This window comes from Anopheles moucheti, chromosome 2 (genome assembly GCF_943734755.1).
Source record: "Anopheles moucheti chromosome 2, idAnoMoucSN_F20_07, whole genome shotgun sequence".
In the NCBI taxonomy this organism is placed as follows: Eukaryota; Metazoa; Arthropoda; class Insecta; order Diptera; family Culicidae; genus Anopheles; species Anopheles moucheti.
Genome location: NC_069140.1, coordinates 56876306 through 56895100, shown reverse-complemented (window position 1 = coordinate 56895100; position 18795 = coordinate 56876306). Strand labels below are relative to the sequence as shown.

At 44.6% G+C, this 18795-nt stretch overlaps 4 protein-coding genes across 8 annotated transcripts in view; 3 read left to right on the top strand and 1 right to left on the bottom strand.

Annotated features, from left to right (window-relative positions):
- The window catches only part of LOC128299112 (filamin-A), a 44632-nt gene extending 34871 nt beyond the window's left edge, over nt 1–9761 (top strand). For all 5 annotated transcript variants that reach the window (XM_053034978.1, XM_053034979.1, XM_053034977.1 and 2 more), the window contains 6 exons: nt 5916–6226; nt 6305–7253; nt 7333–7572; nt 7640–7833; nt 7908–8556; nt 8636–9761. In XM_053034978.1, coding sequence (XP_052890938.1) covers nt 5916–6226; nt 6305–7253; nt 7333–7572; nt 7640–7833; nt 7908–8556; nt 8636–8820 — 2528 coding nt within the window. In that variant the 3' untranslated portion in view covers nt 8821–9761. The remainder of the gene's footprint in view (nt 1–5915; nt 6227–6304; nt 7254–7332; nt 7573–7639; nt 7834–7907; nt 8557–8635) is intronic.
- Nucleotides 9762–12780: 3019 nt separating this feature from the next.
- LOC128309790 (probable U3 small nucleolar RNA-associated protein 11) lies at nt 12781–13635 on the top strand. The gene has a single exon (XM_053046260.1). The coding sequence runs from the start codon at nt 12833–12835 to the stop codon at nt 13592–13594; it is 762 nt and encodes a 253-aa protein (XP_052902220.1). The 5' UTR covers nt 12781–12832; the 3' UTR covers nt 13595–13635.
- Nucleotides 13636–13811: 176 nt separating this feature from the next.
- LOC128309789 (DNA-binding protein Ets97D) lies at nt 13812–15731 on the bottom strand. The gene is made up of 3 exons (XM_053046259.1): nt 14520–15731; nt 14332–14445; nt 13812–14148 (listed from the first exon to the last, which is right to left on the bottom strand). Exons 1-3 carry the CDS (start codon nt 15688–15690, stop codon nt 13853–13855), a joined length of 1581 nt encoding a protein of 526 aa, XP_052902219.1. The 5' UTR covers nt 15691–15731; the 3' UTR covers nt 13812–13852.
- Nucleotides 15732–15906: 175 nt separating this feature from the next.
- LOC128309696 (uncharacterized) lies at nt 15907–18650 on the top strand. Its single transcript, XM_053046142.1, has 2 exons — nt 15907–16244; nt 16312–18650. Exons 1-2 carry the CDS (start codon nt 16149–16151, stop codon nt 17905–17907), a joined length of 1692 nt encoding a protein of 563 aa, XP_052902102.1. The 5' UTR covers nt 15907–16148; the 3' UTR covers nt 17908–18650.
- Nucleotides 18651–18795: the final 145 nt, after the last annotated feature.

Sequence of the window (18795 nt, the reverse complement as noted above, 5' to 3'; positions counted from 1 at the left end):
ACCGACACCCGGACTAAGCACGGGAAATTTATTATGATTGCAGTACGCCCGAAGGGTCCATTCCTTTCGATCGACGATTAAGTTTCATTTGAGCAATAAAACACATTCGCTGCCACGACTCATTCGATGTCGATGGTGCACGCGAACCGCCAACCACTGCCGGTCGTAGTTGATGTGTGCCAAAGCCGTTTGCAACAATTTGTTGTGTGTGGCACGCGCCTCCCAAAACAACCAACCACGTCCATTTCGTGCTTGAAGCAGCACATGTCAACACTTTCGATCCGTTCAGGCAGAGGGGGGGATATTAAGCGACTTGTTGATGTTCCAACTGAGAACACTTGAAAGTAATCCCTCATAATGTGCCGGCACTCAGAACCGTGAGCGCCTGTTTAACGTTTTCAACAATTTGCTCTGCACTTAAGCCTTTGGGCCGCTTACAAGCGCCAGACTTTCGATCTTCTCCCAGCCGGACGAGAGAACTGAGGACGCACAGATAAGACGCGTGTGTGAGAGTCACACACTCACGCATTAGGTACTAAAATAAACAACACTTTTACGGTGTTTAATGTTTTGAGGGCTTGAAGATCTTTGATGAGCACGCTCGATAGCGTAAAGAATGTAGAAATGCGTTACAAACACACCAGACATTCCAATGGAAACTGGCGATCATGAATGAATTTCCCCCGCCTGTTGGACTCTGTTGTAGATAAGTGTAAAAGTGTGTTTTAAATTATTATGCTACATTTTAACGAAGCAACTTTAAAAATCTGACTAAACAAGTGCGATACTATGCATACTAATTTATGCCGCACGAAATCCTTGAGGAAGCATGTTTAATATTTCCTCCCATCGTGGAACGTTCAGAATCTCATCTTCACACGTTTTCGTCAAGCAGATTTTTCAAACTTCGTTGTTTCGCAACGCTGCTCAGTGTGGAATCATAATTTATGGGAAGCTTTTACACAGCAGCAACTATTCACCTCCCTCTAACCACAGGCTGCACCAGATCGTAGCTATGATGACGTGGCGCTTCACACTTTCCGGTCTGCATTCCGACCAACGAACCGACCAACAAACGCGCACAGATGACGGAAGACCTCGCTTTTGGTGAACCGTGTGACCTTTCCAACAGTTGAAATAATAAATTTTACTCTCCATCACGCATCGCGATTTCGTTCGAAATGTTCTTCTAGAATAAAATCAGGGGATTTCCACCTTATTTTAGCTAATAGCTACCAAGGAATCTGGATACCAATAGAGTGTTTTACATGCATCTAATAGTTCGCGCAATATATTCAGCGGTACGAATTCTTCAACTCCCAAAACCATTGCACTTTGTATTCCCTCCAGGAATAATATTTAGGAATTATTTTCATTTTCATCATAATTCGGTAGAAGAGCAAGCATAACATTTTTCCATACAAAATTTATTCAGTTTGGTATTTTTCTTTGAGTTTTGCTCCAAAATTCTAATGAATTTATTAAAATGCGAGTTTTTTCTAAGTTATATACATAAATGGCCAAAATTAATTCACTAAGTGTTTCTAGCGCTTAAGGCATCTAATGCCATCAAAACCCAGCTGTGCATTTTAGTTTGATAAAAATGAAATAAGTACCTTTTTAAAAAGAGTATTTTTGTGTAAGAAATTTCATATGCTGCTATGTTATGGAATAATCGACATTTTAAAGCGGACGCCTGGTACTTTGTATATTGCAACACCCTTAAATTAGTTTGCTATTTTCATGCCTTTATTTACACTAATTTGGAATCTAACTAATTGTTACCGTGTTCAACAATGGATCAGTAATAACTGTTCTCACCCTGTCCCTGTCCCAATCGTAGTTTCGCGTGAGTTTAAATGTCTTAAGTACGCCGCCATATTCTTCAGCCGGGAATAAATTGTACATCCGATCGAACATTTATGCGATCGAAATTAAACAAGCCAATAAAATCCCATCGGGTGCGCCAACTAGCGTAAACAACTGGCGTGTTTACTCGGTTCGCTTCATCTTTATACAATCGGTTTATGATTGCCGGCGACGGAGCACCCGGGGCAGTGTAACGGCAGGTGGAATGCGCTGCATTTAAGTAGAATGTACATAAACGCGCTAAAATCCGTCCCTCCATCCGAGGGGTATAGCTGAAGTGAATAAACATTCCGCTTGATTTCATACGACCGCACAAAAAGTTATGCTGTCACATTGGTTGTACCAGCAGATCGTAGTTAATGCGCGCGCCATCAACTCAAGCTGCATACAATTTTTTCGAAAACCTTTTTTTTCTTTTGTTTGCTGTCCACTGCTTCATAAATCTTCACGGAACACGGATTATCCGTGTCGGTAACAACATTTCTTCCGATTGTTTCCGACATCGAACAACAACGACACGGCCTACAATGATGGAAACCGTTTCCGGGCGGGAAGATGGGACAAAACGCGAAACATTCTACGCGGCCCTGATGCGTCACTGGCAACCAGCGACGTTGAGCAAACGATCTTCTACAAATAAACAAACACCCCCAGGCAGGCAAAACAATACTGCAAGTGTGTACTGCCGGCGCACGGGAGTGTGCACACGCGTTCACGCTGGATTGCTTTGCGTCCTCCATGATTCCAAACGGATAACCGTTGATTTTACGCTAATGCAATTCAACCAACACCGGATGGATAGATCGATGGGAAAATCGAATAAAAGTCAAATGAGCGATTGGGAAAATTGTTCGAGCCAAAATCCTTCTGTTCTGTTCGGTGCAAGATGGAATTAAAGAAGGAAAAAAAAAACACAAAAATAAACTATGATCGAGGTGATCACCAACTTGCTACGCAGTGATGTGTGCCTGTAGATGTGAGTTTTTTTCTTCCTCCCTCTCCCTTTCTCCCTCTCCCACTCTCTCTCTCCCTCTCTCCCTCTCTTTCCATTAGTCATCCATCGGTGGTCCTCTGGAGGACGGACCATGGGTGGTGCAAAACGTACGAAGGCCAGGCCAATTTTGTCGTTTAGCCCCGACGCTGTATTGGTGTGCACGCACAACCTGCCCAGATGATTCTACCAGGGAGGGTCCACAACGTTTCATAGACCCATCCAAATAAATTGTGCCAAAAAAACAACAGGTGTACCCAATATGTATCTCCAATGTTCGGTACGGAACCACCCCCACTTATGGGGTGTGGGGCGAAAAGAAAGTCTAAGAACGAACGAGAAAGCACCCGATCCCGGTTGCTGCACGTACGAACGAACCGGCTATAGATGACGTCGTCGGATCCGCGACTAAGCGCGAAGGAATTTTTATAAAAATACCCCTGGAATGGATCACACTTTTGAACGTCCATTATGAGATGTGATGGCTGGCGTTGAAGATGATGATCGAGATGATGATGAGGATGATGATCGCCTTGAGAAAAAAAAAACTCCCCACCGGGGAACACACGGTTGTGTAACTTGTTGTTGTTTCCTAAGCCCTCGCTACTAACGGTGGTGATTGTGGCGACATCCTTTTGATACGCGTAGGATGATAAATGTTCCGGCAGCGGTAATCGTCACGGTTTTTCTGTCAACCACCGTACGATCGGACGCCATTCTGCGATCCGTCTCGAGGAATACGGTGAAAGATGTGTCTTTCTTTCGTGCATATGTTTTTCTTTTAATTGGAATTCAAGCCATACGGACGGACCGTTCTTCAAGAAAAAAAAATAGAATTAACATTCCTTTAGTTTCCGTCCTTTTACCTAATATCTCTGGTGCATATTTTTGGATCCCCATCGCTTTTCCACACTACTGCTTCAGCTGGCGCAGAATATTCTGATGAAACCAAGCCGCATCACGCCTTACGATGAGTAACTCAGTCAATTCAAATTCAAATATTTCTTTTGTGACAATTGTTTCGCGCGCTATGTTAGCAATGTGGAAAAAGACCATAAACATTATTACTTCAGAAGCTTATCATCATTTTGGAACATGTTTTTTCCCCATATGAAGATACGAATCTCGCCTCGTTTTTTTGGTAAAACGGCTTAAATATCCATCTTTTTCCTGCAACATTAAGCTGATTTTCCTTATCTTCCATTAGAAGAGTCCTCTTTTTAAGGCTCTGACAGGAAAATTGATGGAAATCTTCGTGATTTGGATAAAAAAATGGTTTTTTTTTATTATCGTTAGAACAGCAAGGCCGTATATCTATAAAAAAAATAGTTTATTTATGTAAATAAACCACCTTTATGTGAAATTTCATAGCCCTGTCCGGTGATGTATTAGTAGCGATGACGGCTTTCACACAACAGACCCGAGACAAAATCCCATCCGGATCGTTCTGCCAAAGCTAGGAATGATTACCCAGCTATTGGCTAAAATTAGTCCATACCCATATAAGTCCATAAGTGCCCTATAGCAGGCCCAAAACCTGCAAGACTCCTAAAATGGTAATATCAGCATTATCATTGAAAACATTAAGACAGCAGCAGGCTACTTGGATTGAACACAATAAAACAATGCGCTGAACGGGATAAGGTTTACTGAGGGAATTAGAAGTCAACCTTACCTTGTCGTCTGAGCGATAATTTGAACTCCAGCATACGGAAAGCATTGTACACCGGTCTTACGGAAGATGCAAAGCGTAACTGGTTCAATATCTCATGGGTATTAGAAAAGTGATAGTGTTAAAGTGATAGAAAATGTAAATACACTATTAGCACACGTGACCACCATAATAGGCAGTAACATTAGAACATTTACAAATCACCGATTGTTTTCATTAATTTTGTCATGTTTAATGGTGGATATCGGTGTTTGCAACATATGTTCTATCATAATATGTTTGTTCTATGCATTTAAAACATATTTCAAGTAGTCTGCATGTTAAAAATTGCACCACTATTGGTACACTTATCCTAAGATCATCAAAACATTCCACTTATGTTTGTTCGTTTTGTGCCACTTTGTTGTTGTGTTTTGATAAAATTCTGCAATTTTTCATTCCGTCACTATTGCACAAGAAATGTATTTCCTGTGTATCAACGTCGACACCAACTATGCCTTTAAAATTTATCTGTTGTTTCCTCCTAACCATATAAGTATTAATCTGACTGATCTGATCTGTATTAAGTATACTAAAGATGTTACCCGACAATGCTTGAAACCTATGCAGCAGATCAGAATCTTTTTGTTTGACAATTTGTTAATGCACAAATTAAATCGTTCTTCCATACACATAATGTCAGCGTTACCATAATTACCATATGACAGGTTTCAGAGTAAAATTTGAAAAAAAATCATTGCATGCAAGGAACCAGTAGACTCGATACCCGATACCCGAGGGAATAAATTTCGGGGGAAATATTGGTTCAATATCATTGTTTTGTTGCGAAAAGTTTGCCGACAGTTGTATGCTGACAGTTCCTTAACCAAATAGTTATTCCTGTGGAAGATGTATGGTCGAAATTAGAAACCGTAACTAGCATGTTGTAAGTTTTCTTCAATTATCTTAAAAAAATAAGATCTTTAAAAATCCATTCATCACAACTAGGTGAACAATATCTGCTGTATAAAATAAAATCTGTTTATCTACTTTTCTGAATCAATGAATCCCAAATCGTCACGTAAGCGATTGATGGAATTTGGTCACATTTTTAGGATCTAATGTTCATCACCTTGATAAAGACAAGGAAAAATGCTTTTTTAATTTTCACATACTTGTTATTTAAGATCAACAACTGAGAGCATTCTTGATCGTTTTCGTCTAATGCCAAATACACGTGTAAAACTAGGTCTATAGTTTAAAATACATGAATTGTCGTTATGAAACAAAAGTATCCCTTTTCCAATAATGGGGTCGAGTTTTTTTTTGTTTAAAGAATTCAAATAATCGTTCTTGCACTGTACTGCGCACTGACCGTGGTTATCGCTTGTATTTTATTCACAGCCGAAGTCAAGATGCCCAGCGGAGAAGTAGACAAGCCGTTCATCGATGACAATCACGATGGCACGGTTTCCATCCGGTACGAACCGAAAGAGGAAGGTATCCACGAGCTGGCGGTCAAGTACAACGGTGAGCATGTGCAGGGTTCGCCGTTCAAATTCCACGTCGATTCGATCTCGTCCGGTTACGTGACGGCGTACGGACCAGGTCTAGTGCATGGAGTCACCGGTGAACCGGCCCAATTCATCATCTCCACCAAGGGTGCCGGTGCGGGAGGGCTGCAAATGGCCGTCGAAGGTCCCAGCAAAGCGGATGTAAGTGACACATTTCATCCTTTTTTGTCCTATTCGATGAACGTGCGTTTTCACTTCCGACACTTATTACATCCACAGATTACGTACCACGACAACAAGGATGGTACGGTGTCCGTATCGTACCTGCCGACCGCTCCCGGCGAGTATAAAATCTCTGTCCGCTTTGGGGACAAGCACATCAAGGGTTCGCCATACTTCGCGAAAATCACGGGTGAAGGTCGCAAGCGTAATCAGATTTCGGTCGGTTCCTGCTCCGAGGTGACGCTACCCGGTGTCATCAGCGATAACGATCTGCGTTCGCTGAACGCCTCAATTCAGGCACCGTCCGGGCTGGAAGAGCCCTGCTTCTTGAAGCGCATGCCCACCGGCAACATTGGCATCTCGTTTACGCCGCGTGAAATCGGCGAGCATACGGTGTCGGTGAAGCGGCTGGGCAAGCACATCGCTAACTCGCCCTTCAAGGTGAATGTATGCGAGCGCGAGGTAGGTGACGCCAAGAAGGTGCTGGTCACGGGCAATGCGCTAAAGGAGGGCAAAACGCACCAGGACAACGTGTTCTCGATCGACACGCGCAACGCCGGTTACGGTGGTTTGTCGCTCTCGATCGAGGGACCCAGCAAGGCGGAGATCCAGTGCACGGACAAGGACGATGGCACGCTCAACATTGCCTACAAACCGACGGAGCCGGGCTACTACATCGTGAACCTCAAGTTTGCTGACCATCACGTGAACGGGTCACCGTTCACAGTGAAGGTTTCGGGCGAGGGTACGAACCGGCAGCGTGAGAAGATCCAGCGCCAGCGCGAAGCCGTGCCAATCACCGAGGTTGGCAGCCAGTGCAAGCTGACGTTCAAGATGCCTGGCATTACGTCGTTCGATCTGTCCGCCACCGTCACGTCGCCCGGCGGCGTCAGTGAGGATGCCGAGATCCAAGAGATCGAAGATGGTCTGTACGCAGTGCACTTCATCCCGAAGGAACTGGGCGTGCACACGGTTTCCGTCAAGTACAAGCAGATCCATATTCCTGGTATGTTGTGCTTATTTCGCTCTCGTCCCGATGAGCTGCGCTGCTATTTAGATGCGTTTCGCTTTGTTTCCCCGCACAGGATCGCCATTCCAGTTCACTGTCGGACCGCTTAAGGATACTGGAGCACATCTGGTGAAGGCGGGCGGTCCGGGTTTGGAACACGGCGAACAGGGTGTACCGTCTGAGTTTAACGTGTGGACCCGCGAAGCTGGCGGTGGTACTCTCGCTATCTCCGTCGAAGGCCCCAGCAAGGCGGAGATCGAGTTCAAGGATCGCAAGGATGGCTCCTGCGATGTTTCGTACGTCGTCAGCGAACCAGGTACAGATATCAAACAGCTATATGGTTTAATCGCAATCGTTTGACGAGCTTCTCGTTCCTCCATTAGGCGACTACCGCATCGGCTTGAAGTTCAACGACCGCCATATTCCGGACTCTCCGTTCAAGGTGTATGTCTCGCCGGCTATGGGCGAAGCGCACAAGCTGGAAGTCGCTCAGTTCCCGACCGGCTGTGTGCAAGCAGACAAACCCGCCCAGTTTATGGTGCGCAAGAACGGTGCCAAGGGTGAACTGGACGCGAAGGTTGGTATCCGGGAGATCTGCCAGATGGTGGAAGGAACCATTGTATTTACACTTCACTTCCTTCCACTTCCTAGGTCGTCGCACCGTCGAACAACGAGGATGATTGTTTCATCCAGTTGATCGATCAGGACCAGTATTCGGTGCGGTTCTACCCACGCGAGAACGGTATCCATGCGATCCACGTCAAGTTCAACGGTGTGCACATACCCGGCTCACCGTACCGCATTAAGGTAGGCAAAGACGATGTAGATCCGGCGGCCGTACATGCCTCGGGCAAGGGTCTCGGAGATGTCAAGACGGGCGAAAAGACCGATCTGATCATAGACACGTGCAATGCCGGCGCCGGTACACTCGCGGTCACCGTTGACGGACCGGCCAAGGTGGCGATGGACTGCACAGAGGTGGAAGAGGGATACAAGGTGCGCTACACGCCACTGCTACCGGGCCACTACTACATGACGATCAAGTACAATCAGATGCACATCGTTGGCTCACCGTTCAAGATCAACTGCACCGGCGAAAGTCTCGCCGAAGCAGGCGGACAGGAAACATCTTCGGTCATTGTGGAAACCGTGGCAAAGGTGTCGAAGGGCGGCAACCGAACCGGCGTAATTTTGCCAATCTTCAAATCGGACGCCAGCAAAATTCAATCGAAGGGAATGGGTCTCAAGAAGGCGTACATGGGCAAGCAGAACCAGTTCACGGTCAATGCCGGCGATGCGGGTAAGTAGAAACGAATCATATCTACTTTTGGGCTAGCCATTCGAGTACAACAACTATCTTTTCCTACATCCACGCATAGGCAACAACATCCTTTTCGTTGGCATTTACGGACCGAAGGGACCGTGCGATGAGGTCTTCATAAAGCACACAGGACGCAACCAGTACACGGTCAACTACCTGGTTCGTGAGCGCGGTGACTACATTCTGCTTGTCAAATGGGGCGATGACCATATCCCCGGCTCACCGTTTAAGGTTGAAGTTTAAAGACCGTACAGCCCGTACCTCACAGACGCCATAACCACCCCCTGCCAAGCGACACTCGAAAGCACGCTCAAATCCAACGGTTTGTTCTTCCCGTAAAACACTACGTGTCCTCTGAACATTTTCCTGCACGCACATTCATCTCAATGCCTTCGATTCAAGTTCTGCTGTAGTCTCTAAAAACAAAACGGCACCAACACACACGCGTTTCATAGGATAACTTTGTAGCTGTCGAAAAAAAAAATCCCCCGATGTCCGATGTAGCCCTTATTAGAACGCATGCTTTTTACAATGTGTGTTTAAGTTTTAAAATTGACCCCTTTTAATCCACCATGTTATCGTTTTGTCACACAGCTGCAAAAGGTTCTAATACTACCCAAAATCCTGTTATACTGCATCATTCGGTTAGGAAAGTCGGTATTAAGACACGCATGCGCGCCTCGTTCGTAAGGTGAAGCCAATCGTTATTTTATCGTTCATTTTAATTATTATTATCCGGTTTGTGATTCTCTTCCATCCCGATTGTCGTGCAGTGTATGTTTCACTTGTTGGTTTTCCTTATACTTCCATCTCTAGTAGTTGCGCATACTTTTAAGTTACTTGCTTTTCAGTGGCGCCATTTTTCAAGCAACAAATCGCACGAAAACGATGGCACAATACCCCATCTCCATGTTAAGTGTTTATGTTTGTGTCCATTTTTTTTATTATTCCTACGCGATAGCGCAGTTTTTGGATTCTGCCAATGTTCGGCACTTTTCATTTCTATTTATTACAGTTACGTTCTTATATTTTGTTTTTATACGTATTACATTTTCATTTGTACCCTAAAGCCTACTTCCTTGTGGAAACGACGATCACAGTCTAAATAAGGTTTAAGTAAAAGTTGTCAAATCGAAATATCAAAAAAGAGACAAAAAAATAAATAAAGCGATTGTGTAAACGATGGTCTTTTCGCTACTTTATGATTTCAGTTTAGAGCTCACAAACAAAACCAGTCACATAAAACTTTCGAACACGTGTCCGAAGAAGCAGCAAGCAACACAACTGTAAGGAACATCCACAGTAAGTAGTTGCACTAATCTGGTAAAGATATTCAGCATAGTATGGAAGTAGAAAAATTCAGAAACAAACATTATGATGCTACAGTTACTTATCAAGGATTAACGGCATTTATCCCAAGACTCATAACTATCGTAAAGTTCAGTTGTTGATATTTTCTACCTTTGAAGCCAGGCATGCAGAGGCACATGTCGATATCATACAGTAAATAACCTTGTTCTTAGCATAACGACCTACTAGGCCATGATGCGCCTGCCATTTCTGGCCTATTTGATTTTTTCCCCGCGTAGCCAGAGAGAGTGAAACGGATAAGTCCAGATGGAGTATTGTGTTTAGTATTTCGATTGTCACAATTTTTGCAAGTTTGCAAGTCGGTAATGATGTTATAGCCGACACAATCTGTCAGTGTACTACGACACAGCTAGCATTGTCATAGAATATGAATCAAATCATATTGCAATCATTCGAACTCTCTTTTCCGTTTGATATTACAACTTTATGGTTCTTGGAATACCATTTCTGTCTTTGTTGATTATTTCTTATACGAAGCTGGATTGTGGATCCAGCTTATGGACCTAATATCTTCGGAAAACTGGAAAGAACTACGTTCAAATCCACGAGAAACTGTCCAAACACTTTATGATAGTACGAATGTATAGTACCAGGAGAGCATCCACGGAAGAGGTAGCACCTAGTACAGCAATTTTGCTCGGAAACCGCCGAAAAGTATGCAATTTTCAAACACTAACTTTCCCGTTTTTCGTGAAAAATTTCTTATAAAACTACCAGTTTTCGAATGTATAGTACCAGGAGAACATCCACGGAAGAGGTAGCTCCTGGTAATTTTGCCCGCCTAAAGGTATGCAATGTTTAAACACTAACTTTTCATACAAACCAGCTGTTTTCAAATTTCCGTTACCAGGAGAGGATGTTTTTCAAGAGGTAACACCTAGTAACAGGATGTTGCACAACACATGGTGCACAACACATGTTGCGCAACATATGTTGCACACCATCTGACATGCAACATATGTCGCGCAACATATATCGTGCAACATATGTCGCGCAACATCTTGCGTGCAACATCTTACATGCAACAACTTGGGATTGCAACTACCGGAAAGCGCGTGATTTGTGCTTGCTCGGCTGGTACCAGGTGTTACCTCTTGAAAAACATGCTCTCCTGGTATCGGAAATCTGAAAACAGCTGGTTGTATGGAGTATGGTACCAGCCGACGGAAAGTTTGAGCGAGAGATGAAGGATGCTTCCCATTTCATCCATCTCACTTGAACTGGCGATCGCTCTCATGGGTTTGATAGTATGCAATGCAATAGTGATGGGCAAATTTATTCCACGCTGCAGGTGTCACCTCTTTAAAACATGCTCTCCTGGTATTGGAAATCTGAAAACAATTGTTTGCGCGGCAACGGTATAGTGGTTTTTCGCAGTTGACAAGCTGATGTTGTCACATGACAAATTTGTCGGCATTTTTTCAACTCTCGTGGCCCTGCACCTAATGGATCGAAGAATGCTTTAAAACATGGGCAATTGTAGAAAAAGTTCAGTAATTAATAGCTCACCACAGAAATCAACCGTTTTTTTGTTCATCGCTTAAAATATCAACATGAGCGAAACAGGTTTCTATGAAATTTCGCTGATTGTTACCGAAGAAGTAAATCAATTGGAAATTGTACCTTGGGTGAATTGCCCCGGTAGGAGGCTTCTGATTGGTCTCATACAACCTGGCCTAAAGGATCCTGTAGCACGATGTTGCAGCACAATCTCCCAGGTATATTCCGTGTTACCGGCGATATCGTCTCAAACACACATGACCCACCTCACCTGCAGTTGGTGCGTTCTTCCGGTACTGGTCAATACCTGGTATACGTGAAAGGAGGACAAGTGTTCATACGTATTACTGAACATCGGTGTAAATGGATTGCGTGTGATAAATACCCGATCCAGGATAGACAATATCGATTTTAGTCCACCACCAGTTAGCACTACTGGTGCTTGAGTGTTTTGTTAAGTTAAGATCGAAGAAGTAACTGACTGTGATTGTAGCTCCATTTACAAAAGTACAGATACAGTGGCAACTGGTGTTAGTGGTGATATAGCAGCGGGTTCTGATATCGTATTCGAAGATGATGATGGTTCCGGCGGACTCTCTTTCTTACTCTTACTTTTTTTTAATGCGCGTCTGCACACATCTTCAGGATAACTGATAACTAAACTCCACCATATGCCAGCGGTTGTTTAGCGATATCACAGCGATTGTGTTTTAATTAGACGACGCAAGGAATATCTACCTCACTTCTGAATTTATGGTTGTGAAACGATATCAATGATCAACTCACATCAACATTTAGAGAAACAAGTCTCGCCTCGCTAATTTTGTAAGTCATGCACTCTTTGGCCTCAAACTGTTTCCATCGATTCCAGCCATATGTTATCTAGGCACGAGGCGAAATCACTAAACATTCTCTTCAAATTCAACACTTGTTCGTTTCTTATGTTTGATTGTTTCAGCATCAAGCTTGTCGATGATGTGCCTCAACTGTTGTATGAATCCTCAATCAACACGATCACTACTTTGCGAAAAAAAAATATTACTAGTTCGATGGGTTAGGCAATTCAAATCAACAGAAAGGTATCAAAACGAGAATGCTAGACACACTTGCTCCTATACTACTTGCACATTTGTTTTGTTGGATACCGAAATGATTCATTTTTGCACAAACCCAAAAATAAGTGTTCCCGTTCGTTCAAAAACCGTTCCGTTTTTGTTTGGAATGTTCGCAACTGTCATGCGAAAAAAACGCGATTTGACATTTCGTCAAAACGTCAAAAAGCCCAGCACCAACTCATGCTTTCATTGTTTACGTTTCCTCGCGGCAAAACTATCGGACGCATTTTTGATGTCCCTTTGGCTGATCGTTTAAACCTATTATCATCATGTCCAGCTGGAAGAAAGCTGCAAAGTCGAACCAGAAAGTGCACCGGGAACGTGCCCAGCCCTCTGCTCGCCAGCATCTAGGGCTGCTGGAGAAAAAGAAAGATTACAAGCAGCGCGCGAGGGATCGCAATGAGAAGGAAGCCACACTGAAATTGTTGCGGAAGCGTGCACTGAACAAAAACCCCGATGAGTTCTATCACCATATGATCAACTCGAAGATAGAGCAAGGCGAACATCATGAGATAGAAAAGGGCGACGAATTTACGAAAGACCAGATCAAGCTGATGCAAACGCAGGACCTAAAGTACGTCACAATGAAGCGCACGATGGAGGCGAACAAAATTCATCGCTTGCAAGGGCAACTGCACATGACCGACGTGGTAAACGAAACGCCCAACAAGCATATTTTCTTTGTGGAGGACGAACGGGAAGTGAACGAATTTGATCTAGCTAAACGGCTCGATACACACCCGGATTTAATCGGGCGTCGCTCAAACCGACCTCGTTTGAAGGATTTAGAAAAACTGAAACTGGCCAGCGTCAGTGCGGAAAAAATCGAAAGGATCAATCATGAACGTGGGGTATCGTACGGAGAGCTAATGCGACGCATTGACCGTGAAAAGGAACTAACCGTGGTACAGAAAACGCTCGAAATCAGGCGTATATTGAAGCAGAAGCGTGCTCTAAAGCCTAAATTGGTCGCTAAGGGCACGCCTCATCAGGCTCCACAGTTCAAGTTCAAATTTGAAAGAAAACGATGAAATGCAGTTGGGAACCATAGCAAACACGTAAACTATTTTTTCAATCTTTATACAAATTTAATCGTAATGCGTACATGTTAGATAAAAAAATGCAAAAATAAAGTAATTGTTAGAAACCCCATCCCTAATTCAATGACTACAACTTACAATTCTACGGTTACACGCCATACTGTCTTCCTGGTCCTAAAACTTAATCAACAAACAATGTATACCGAAAAATGGACGCACCAAACAAGCCGTAAACGTCTGCTGAATAAATCAATCGAAATCAACATCATAATTATGGTTCTCGTACTGGGTATCAGTACTAATAGGAGACCCTTCGTTGACAAGAGCCGCAAGTTCGGACGCATCATACCCGAGCAGCTCGCGCAAATCGCACACGAATTTGTACACAAACCTCTTGCCGTGCACCTTTGAAATCATATCGCCGTCGTAGTAGTAACGTAAAGCACGCGATAGCTTCTCGTAGTTCATCGTCGGTTTGTTTTTACGCTCGCCCCACAGCTGTGCCACTAATTCCGGATTGCAAAGCTTGAATTCTCCATCGGTACCTATGTGAAAATAAAAGGCAGTCTTTAAACAACCATGCACAAGTCTTTAAAACAGTGAAGTCACAGTGAATTCTACTTCATTCACATATCATGTGAAGTTCTCGTAATTCCTTTGCGGGTCGTAGTTGAAGACTTCACGAGCAACACGTTTGACTTGTTTGCTTTAAAATGGTATACACCTACCCATCCACTGAATAATCGAGCGATGTTCGCGGTCGGTTAGAATTTCCAGCAGAAATTGCCACAGCTGAATCTGTCCATTGTTCCCCGTTCGATTGCCACAGTAGCTAAATTCATCTGCGAACGGGAGGTAAGAGTTTCCTGTTAGTCCAATTCAATGCACCTATGCAAAAGTACCAATGCTTTAATACCGTTTTTGCTGCCTATGTTAACTTTAGGTATTTTTCTGCGAATGGTCATTTCAACAAGCTGTTCGCCTTCGGCCGGTTTTTGTAGCGTGGCAACAATCTTGTGCCGCCTCAGCAACTCTAAATGCATCCAAAACAAACCACCCGGATCGTTTGGTGCTTTAAACTTAAACTCGTCGGAATCCAACTCGCACAGCTCTTTACCACTGATACTCCAGTCCTGCAGCTTTATGCCGTTCAGGTTAAACGTCCGGACCGCCCATTGTATCCAGTGCTTCACCTGGGCCACTGTCCATTCCAACGGATCATCCGGAATGTTTAAACGCTGTTGGTCGCGCTTAAACGCACTGTCGTGAACCCATGGTAGGGCGGCCAACGGCTCGTAGCCAATCTCGCCGTCGGATTCGTCACAATCATCCAATGAATTATCCGCGAAACCATGAACTTCTTCCTTTATTGCAGGTATGAGCTTCCTAACTATTTCGCTTGCTTGGCGCTCCCTTTCGTTCTGGCGCTCTTTTTCGCGTTCTTTTTCGCGCTCCTCCGCACTAACCGAGTCAATGATGGCTGCAACGGCAATTGCCGTTTCGTGGGATTCGTTTGCCTGGTTCGTCTTGGAGGATGCATCGGTCTGGTTGGAAGTGTCTGCAGCAGTGTGCTTGGCTCGTTCCGCTTCGGCCTCTGCCGCGGCAATTGCTTCTGCTGCTGCCGCTTCCTCTTCCGCCGCTCGCTTGGCAGCCGCAGCAGCTTCCGCTTCCTTGGCCGCTTGTTCGATTTCTCGCTGGTATGATTCGAGTACCTCATCCGTTGGTTTCAACACATCCGCAATGTTGATGCGTCGCTTGTTTGGTTGCACCTGCACGTTGATCTGCACCAACCCTTCGCCCTGCACACACTGGTCGACCAGGTTCTTGTGTGATTCAAGCATCGTGGATCCCTGAAGCCAGAACTCATAGTGCCTCAGCGAAATTCCGATCCGCCGTTCGACCAGCCCGCGTAAGGTGGACAGATTTTCACGCAAATCCATATGGACCACAATCACGTCGTCGTCATCATCGCCCAGAAACAGGTCATTTTCGGTCGGCAGGAAATCGGCGCTCGACATCATCAATGCATCGTCCCCGAGAGGAAGTGGCAAATCCGGCACTTCCAGCTTTATGTTGAGCGGATCCATCGAACGAAGATACAACAACTATTCACTTATAATATATTGAAATTCTCCTTTCCGGCTCTGTAACAAGTGCAACAAATGTGCTTTCTTGCTAACTACCTATTGTTTTCGTATGTGACACCATAACAATAACCTGTTCTGCGTAAACTGTCATTGGGAACTGTCAAACGTCAAGCGATCGTATCAACAAAATGTTGGATCGTTCCGTTTGGGTCGCAGTTATGGCCATAGTTGTCGGTCCACATATTTAGAGGTTTCGTGGAAGCAAAGTGACAAAAAAGCAGGAAGGCGGGCACTGCATTCTAGTGTCGTATCTTGTAAAACCTCGACAAACGAAGTAGAAGGATCGTTCTTTTTGTTTTGTGGCGTCGTTAGTTAACTGGTTTATTGGAAAGTAAAGGTTCTAATACGCTTTGTGTGGCTTTAGAAATGATAATCGCATACTGTGTCCTATCTGTAAAATGTTTACCGGTGTAAAGACGACCAACGTCGGAGAAGTTCTTCCGAACGATGAAGAGTTGGGGCGGCGTAACTGCCGTTGGAGAGAGCTAGTACATGTACGTTAGGCGAAACAATGTACCGTGACGAATTTTCGATTAATTGTGCAATTGTTCTCTTTCGTAGAAATTTGAAGATACTACTCAAAGCCAATCAGATCACAGCATGGACATCGAAACGGCCATGGTCATGCTCGATCAGGAAATGAGTGATGAAAGCTCGGTCAGCGATGTTGTTGAGGCTTCGTCCGAGGAGCAAAGCACGGAGGAGAACCCAGAAGAGATTAAGCGGCAGCTCAAGGCGACGATTCCATTGCGCAAGCAAGGGTGGGAAGCGAACGGATTGAAAGAAATTCTGGACGATAACGAATTCCGTATGCTAAGCCATGAGAAGGTAGAGAACTGGTTGCGAAATCATATGCACAGCATCACCGGCCACTATAACGTTCACTACCAAACAGAGCAGGTTACAACGGTAACGGAAACGCAAATGGATGCTGACGCAGATTCACTCTATTCCGTTGACACTGCCCAATATATACGTTCGAACAAACAGATTAGCAATAAGCTCAAAGTGACAACCATGATCAAACAGTACTCGGTAACGAGTTCCGTGCGTCGTTATACCAGCCTAAACCACATACATGATGCGCAAAACGCCAATGAGGAAACCACACGTTTATCACTTCCACTGCCCCGAGCCCTTACCAAATCGGACAGTGCGTGCGATCTTAAGAAGGCTTTACCGCTGTATGACTATGCTCCAAGGCAAACGATCGCTGCTGATAAACACCACCGTCGAGCGATTGCGCCGTCCTGCGAACCAACAACGGACCGTCGCAACAGACGAAAGGTGTTTAAGAAAACTAATCCCCGTAAGAAACAGATAACGTCGACGGACCGTCCACTTGGCTCTAGTCCAACCACGGCAAAGCAGCACCGGTACGATCCGGAACAAGTGTACGCAAAAGCGTTAGAGCAGTGCGCACGGATGAAGAAAACCAAACCAATCTCCCAACGGAAGGTGTCGAAACGATTCGCCAACCGGATGAAAAACTCTTCATCCTCCTCATGCAGCTCAGAAAGTGACACTGATGAAGTATTCTTTGTGCCAGCCCGCGAACGACCACCGATCAGTTCGCGCGTCAAACCTATTGCTCAAACAGCCAATGGCATCAGCACAGAGCAGCCAATGGCTGTGACACCACCGGAAAAAAATCTTACTCCTAGCAAAACGTCTCCAACAGAACGCGAGCTTGTGGAACCGTTAGAGTCGATCACGCTTAGCGTTTCCAAACGACAGCGTGCACAACCAGCAGGTCCGGTTGCTGCAGCGCCCTGTCTATCGGAACCGGCGAAGAAACGGGTCAACATACATTGGGACGGTTGCTACCATGAGCAAGGGTTGGTAATCTATCAGCCGAAAATGATTCACCCCGATGTGCCCACCACCGACCGGATTGTTCTGCGTATGGAAGACCTCACCCTGACGGGCGTCACGAAGCAGCGCCATTTGGACAAGTTTCGCGAGTTTGCCTGTCGCATCCACCCAAACTCCACCGTTTGCTTCTATCCGAGCGAATCATCCGAGGAGGAAAATGACGCGGACGTTACGGCGACCGATAACTCGTACGATGATGATGATCCCATACTCACATTTCGTCCGCAAAACAGCAAGCGGCTGAATGTTGTAGAGATTCCCCACCGTCGGCCTTTTACCTGATTGAGAACCAATTTGCTCATAATTACATTGCGAACCACACTTGCGACGCAACCTTGAACTGATCTACAAGACTTTGTGCACAAGAATTTTTTGAATCTTTATACTCCACTCAACTCCAAGTTACGAGGTCATCGGGAATAATTGAAGTAAATCAATTCACGTATGTTGTAAGCGAAAATAATAAAAAAAACACACACTTTATGTATATTATGTTCGTAACATTTTTCCTCGTTATGTTTACCGATTAACTGCTGAGGCTCCTTACATACTCCGGATTAAGGATGCCTATCGGCACTTTATATTTTCTTCATACAATATCCGTCCCAGTTTAGACCGGGATTGGCCGATGACCAGGATTACTTGTCGTCCCCCAGTAGTCACATATTGCCAGCGAATAGTTCATCCCAAGGCAGAGCGAATAGCAGGGCGCAACGAGCACTTTGGCTAGATCTGCTAACGCTCAACTTGTTGAAGGTCGAGTACAGCACCTAATTTACTAAATGTGTTAGACAACAACGTTGGACCAAGTTTTCTGGAAGCAGATTGATAACCTGACACAATCTAATCGACTGTGATTGGGCCAAAAAGAGGAAGAAGACTTGTACATTTTTGGTAGAGCCATGGAATTGATCCACAATGACTAGGTCAGCCAGTCAAGACCACCAGCGACAGTACAATTATCGTTCATGTCGGCATGTCAGCATGATTTTTTAAAACAAAGTCAACACAACAGCAGTATAAAACTAACGTAGCTTTGTTGTGAGAGAGTTTAAGACAAAACAGTAGAAAGAAGAAATCCTATACAAAGAAAGCAATCACGGTTCCTCTCCGTAGAGTTGCGCCTTAATTATAACACTACACGCTAAATCCTCCTGCCTGTCTGATCTC

What these genes read in the sequence shown, in the direction of transcription:
- LOC128309790 (XM_053046260.1), top strand. Translation starts at nt 12,833, where the DNA reads ATGTCCAGCTGGAAGAAAGCTGCAAAGTCGAACCAGAAAGTGCACCGG.
- LOC128309789 (XM_053046259.1), bottom strand. Translation starts at nt 15,690, where the DNA reads ATGGATCCGCTCAACATAAAGCTGGAAGTGCCGGATTTGCCACTTCCT. An exon ending in TAACATAGGCAGCAAAAACG is followed by an intron (nt 14,446 to 14,519) that starts GTATTAAAGCAT and finishes TCCCGTTCGCAG; the next exon opens with ATGAATTTAGCTACTGTGGC. An exon ending in CTCGATTATTCAGTGGATGG is followed by an intron (nt 14,149 to 14,331) that starts GTAGGTGTATAC and finishes ATTTTCACATAG; the next exon opens with GTACCGATGGAGAATTCAAG.
- LOC128309696 (XM_053046142.1), top strand. Translation starts at nt 16,149, where the DNA reads ATGTTTACCGGTGTAAAGACGACCAACGTCGGAGAAGTTCTTCCGAAC. An exon ending in GTTGGAGAGAGCTAGTACAT is followed by an intron (nt 16,245 to 16,311) that starts GTACGTTAGGCG and finishes TCTCTTTCGTAG; the next exon opens with AAATTTGAAGATACTACTCA.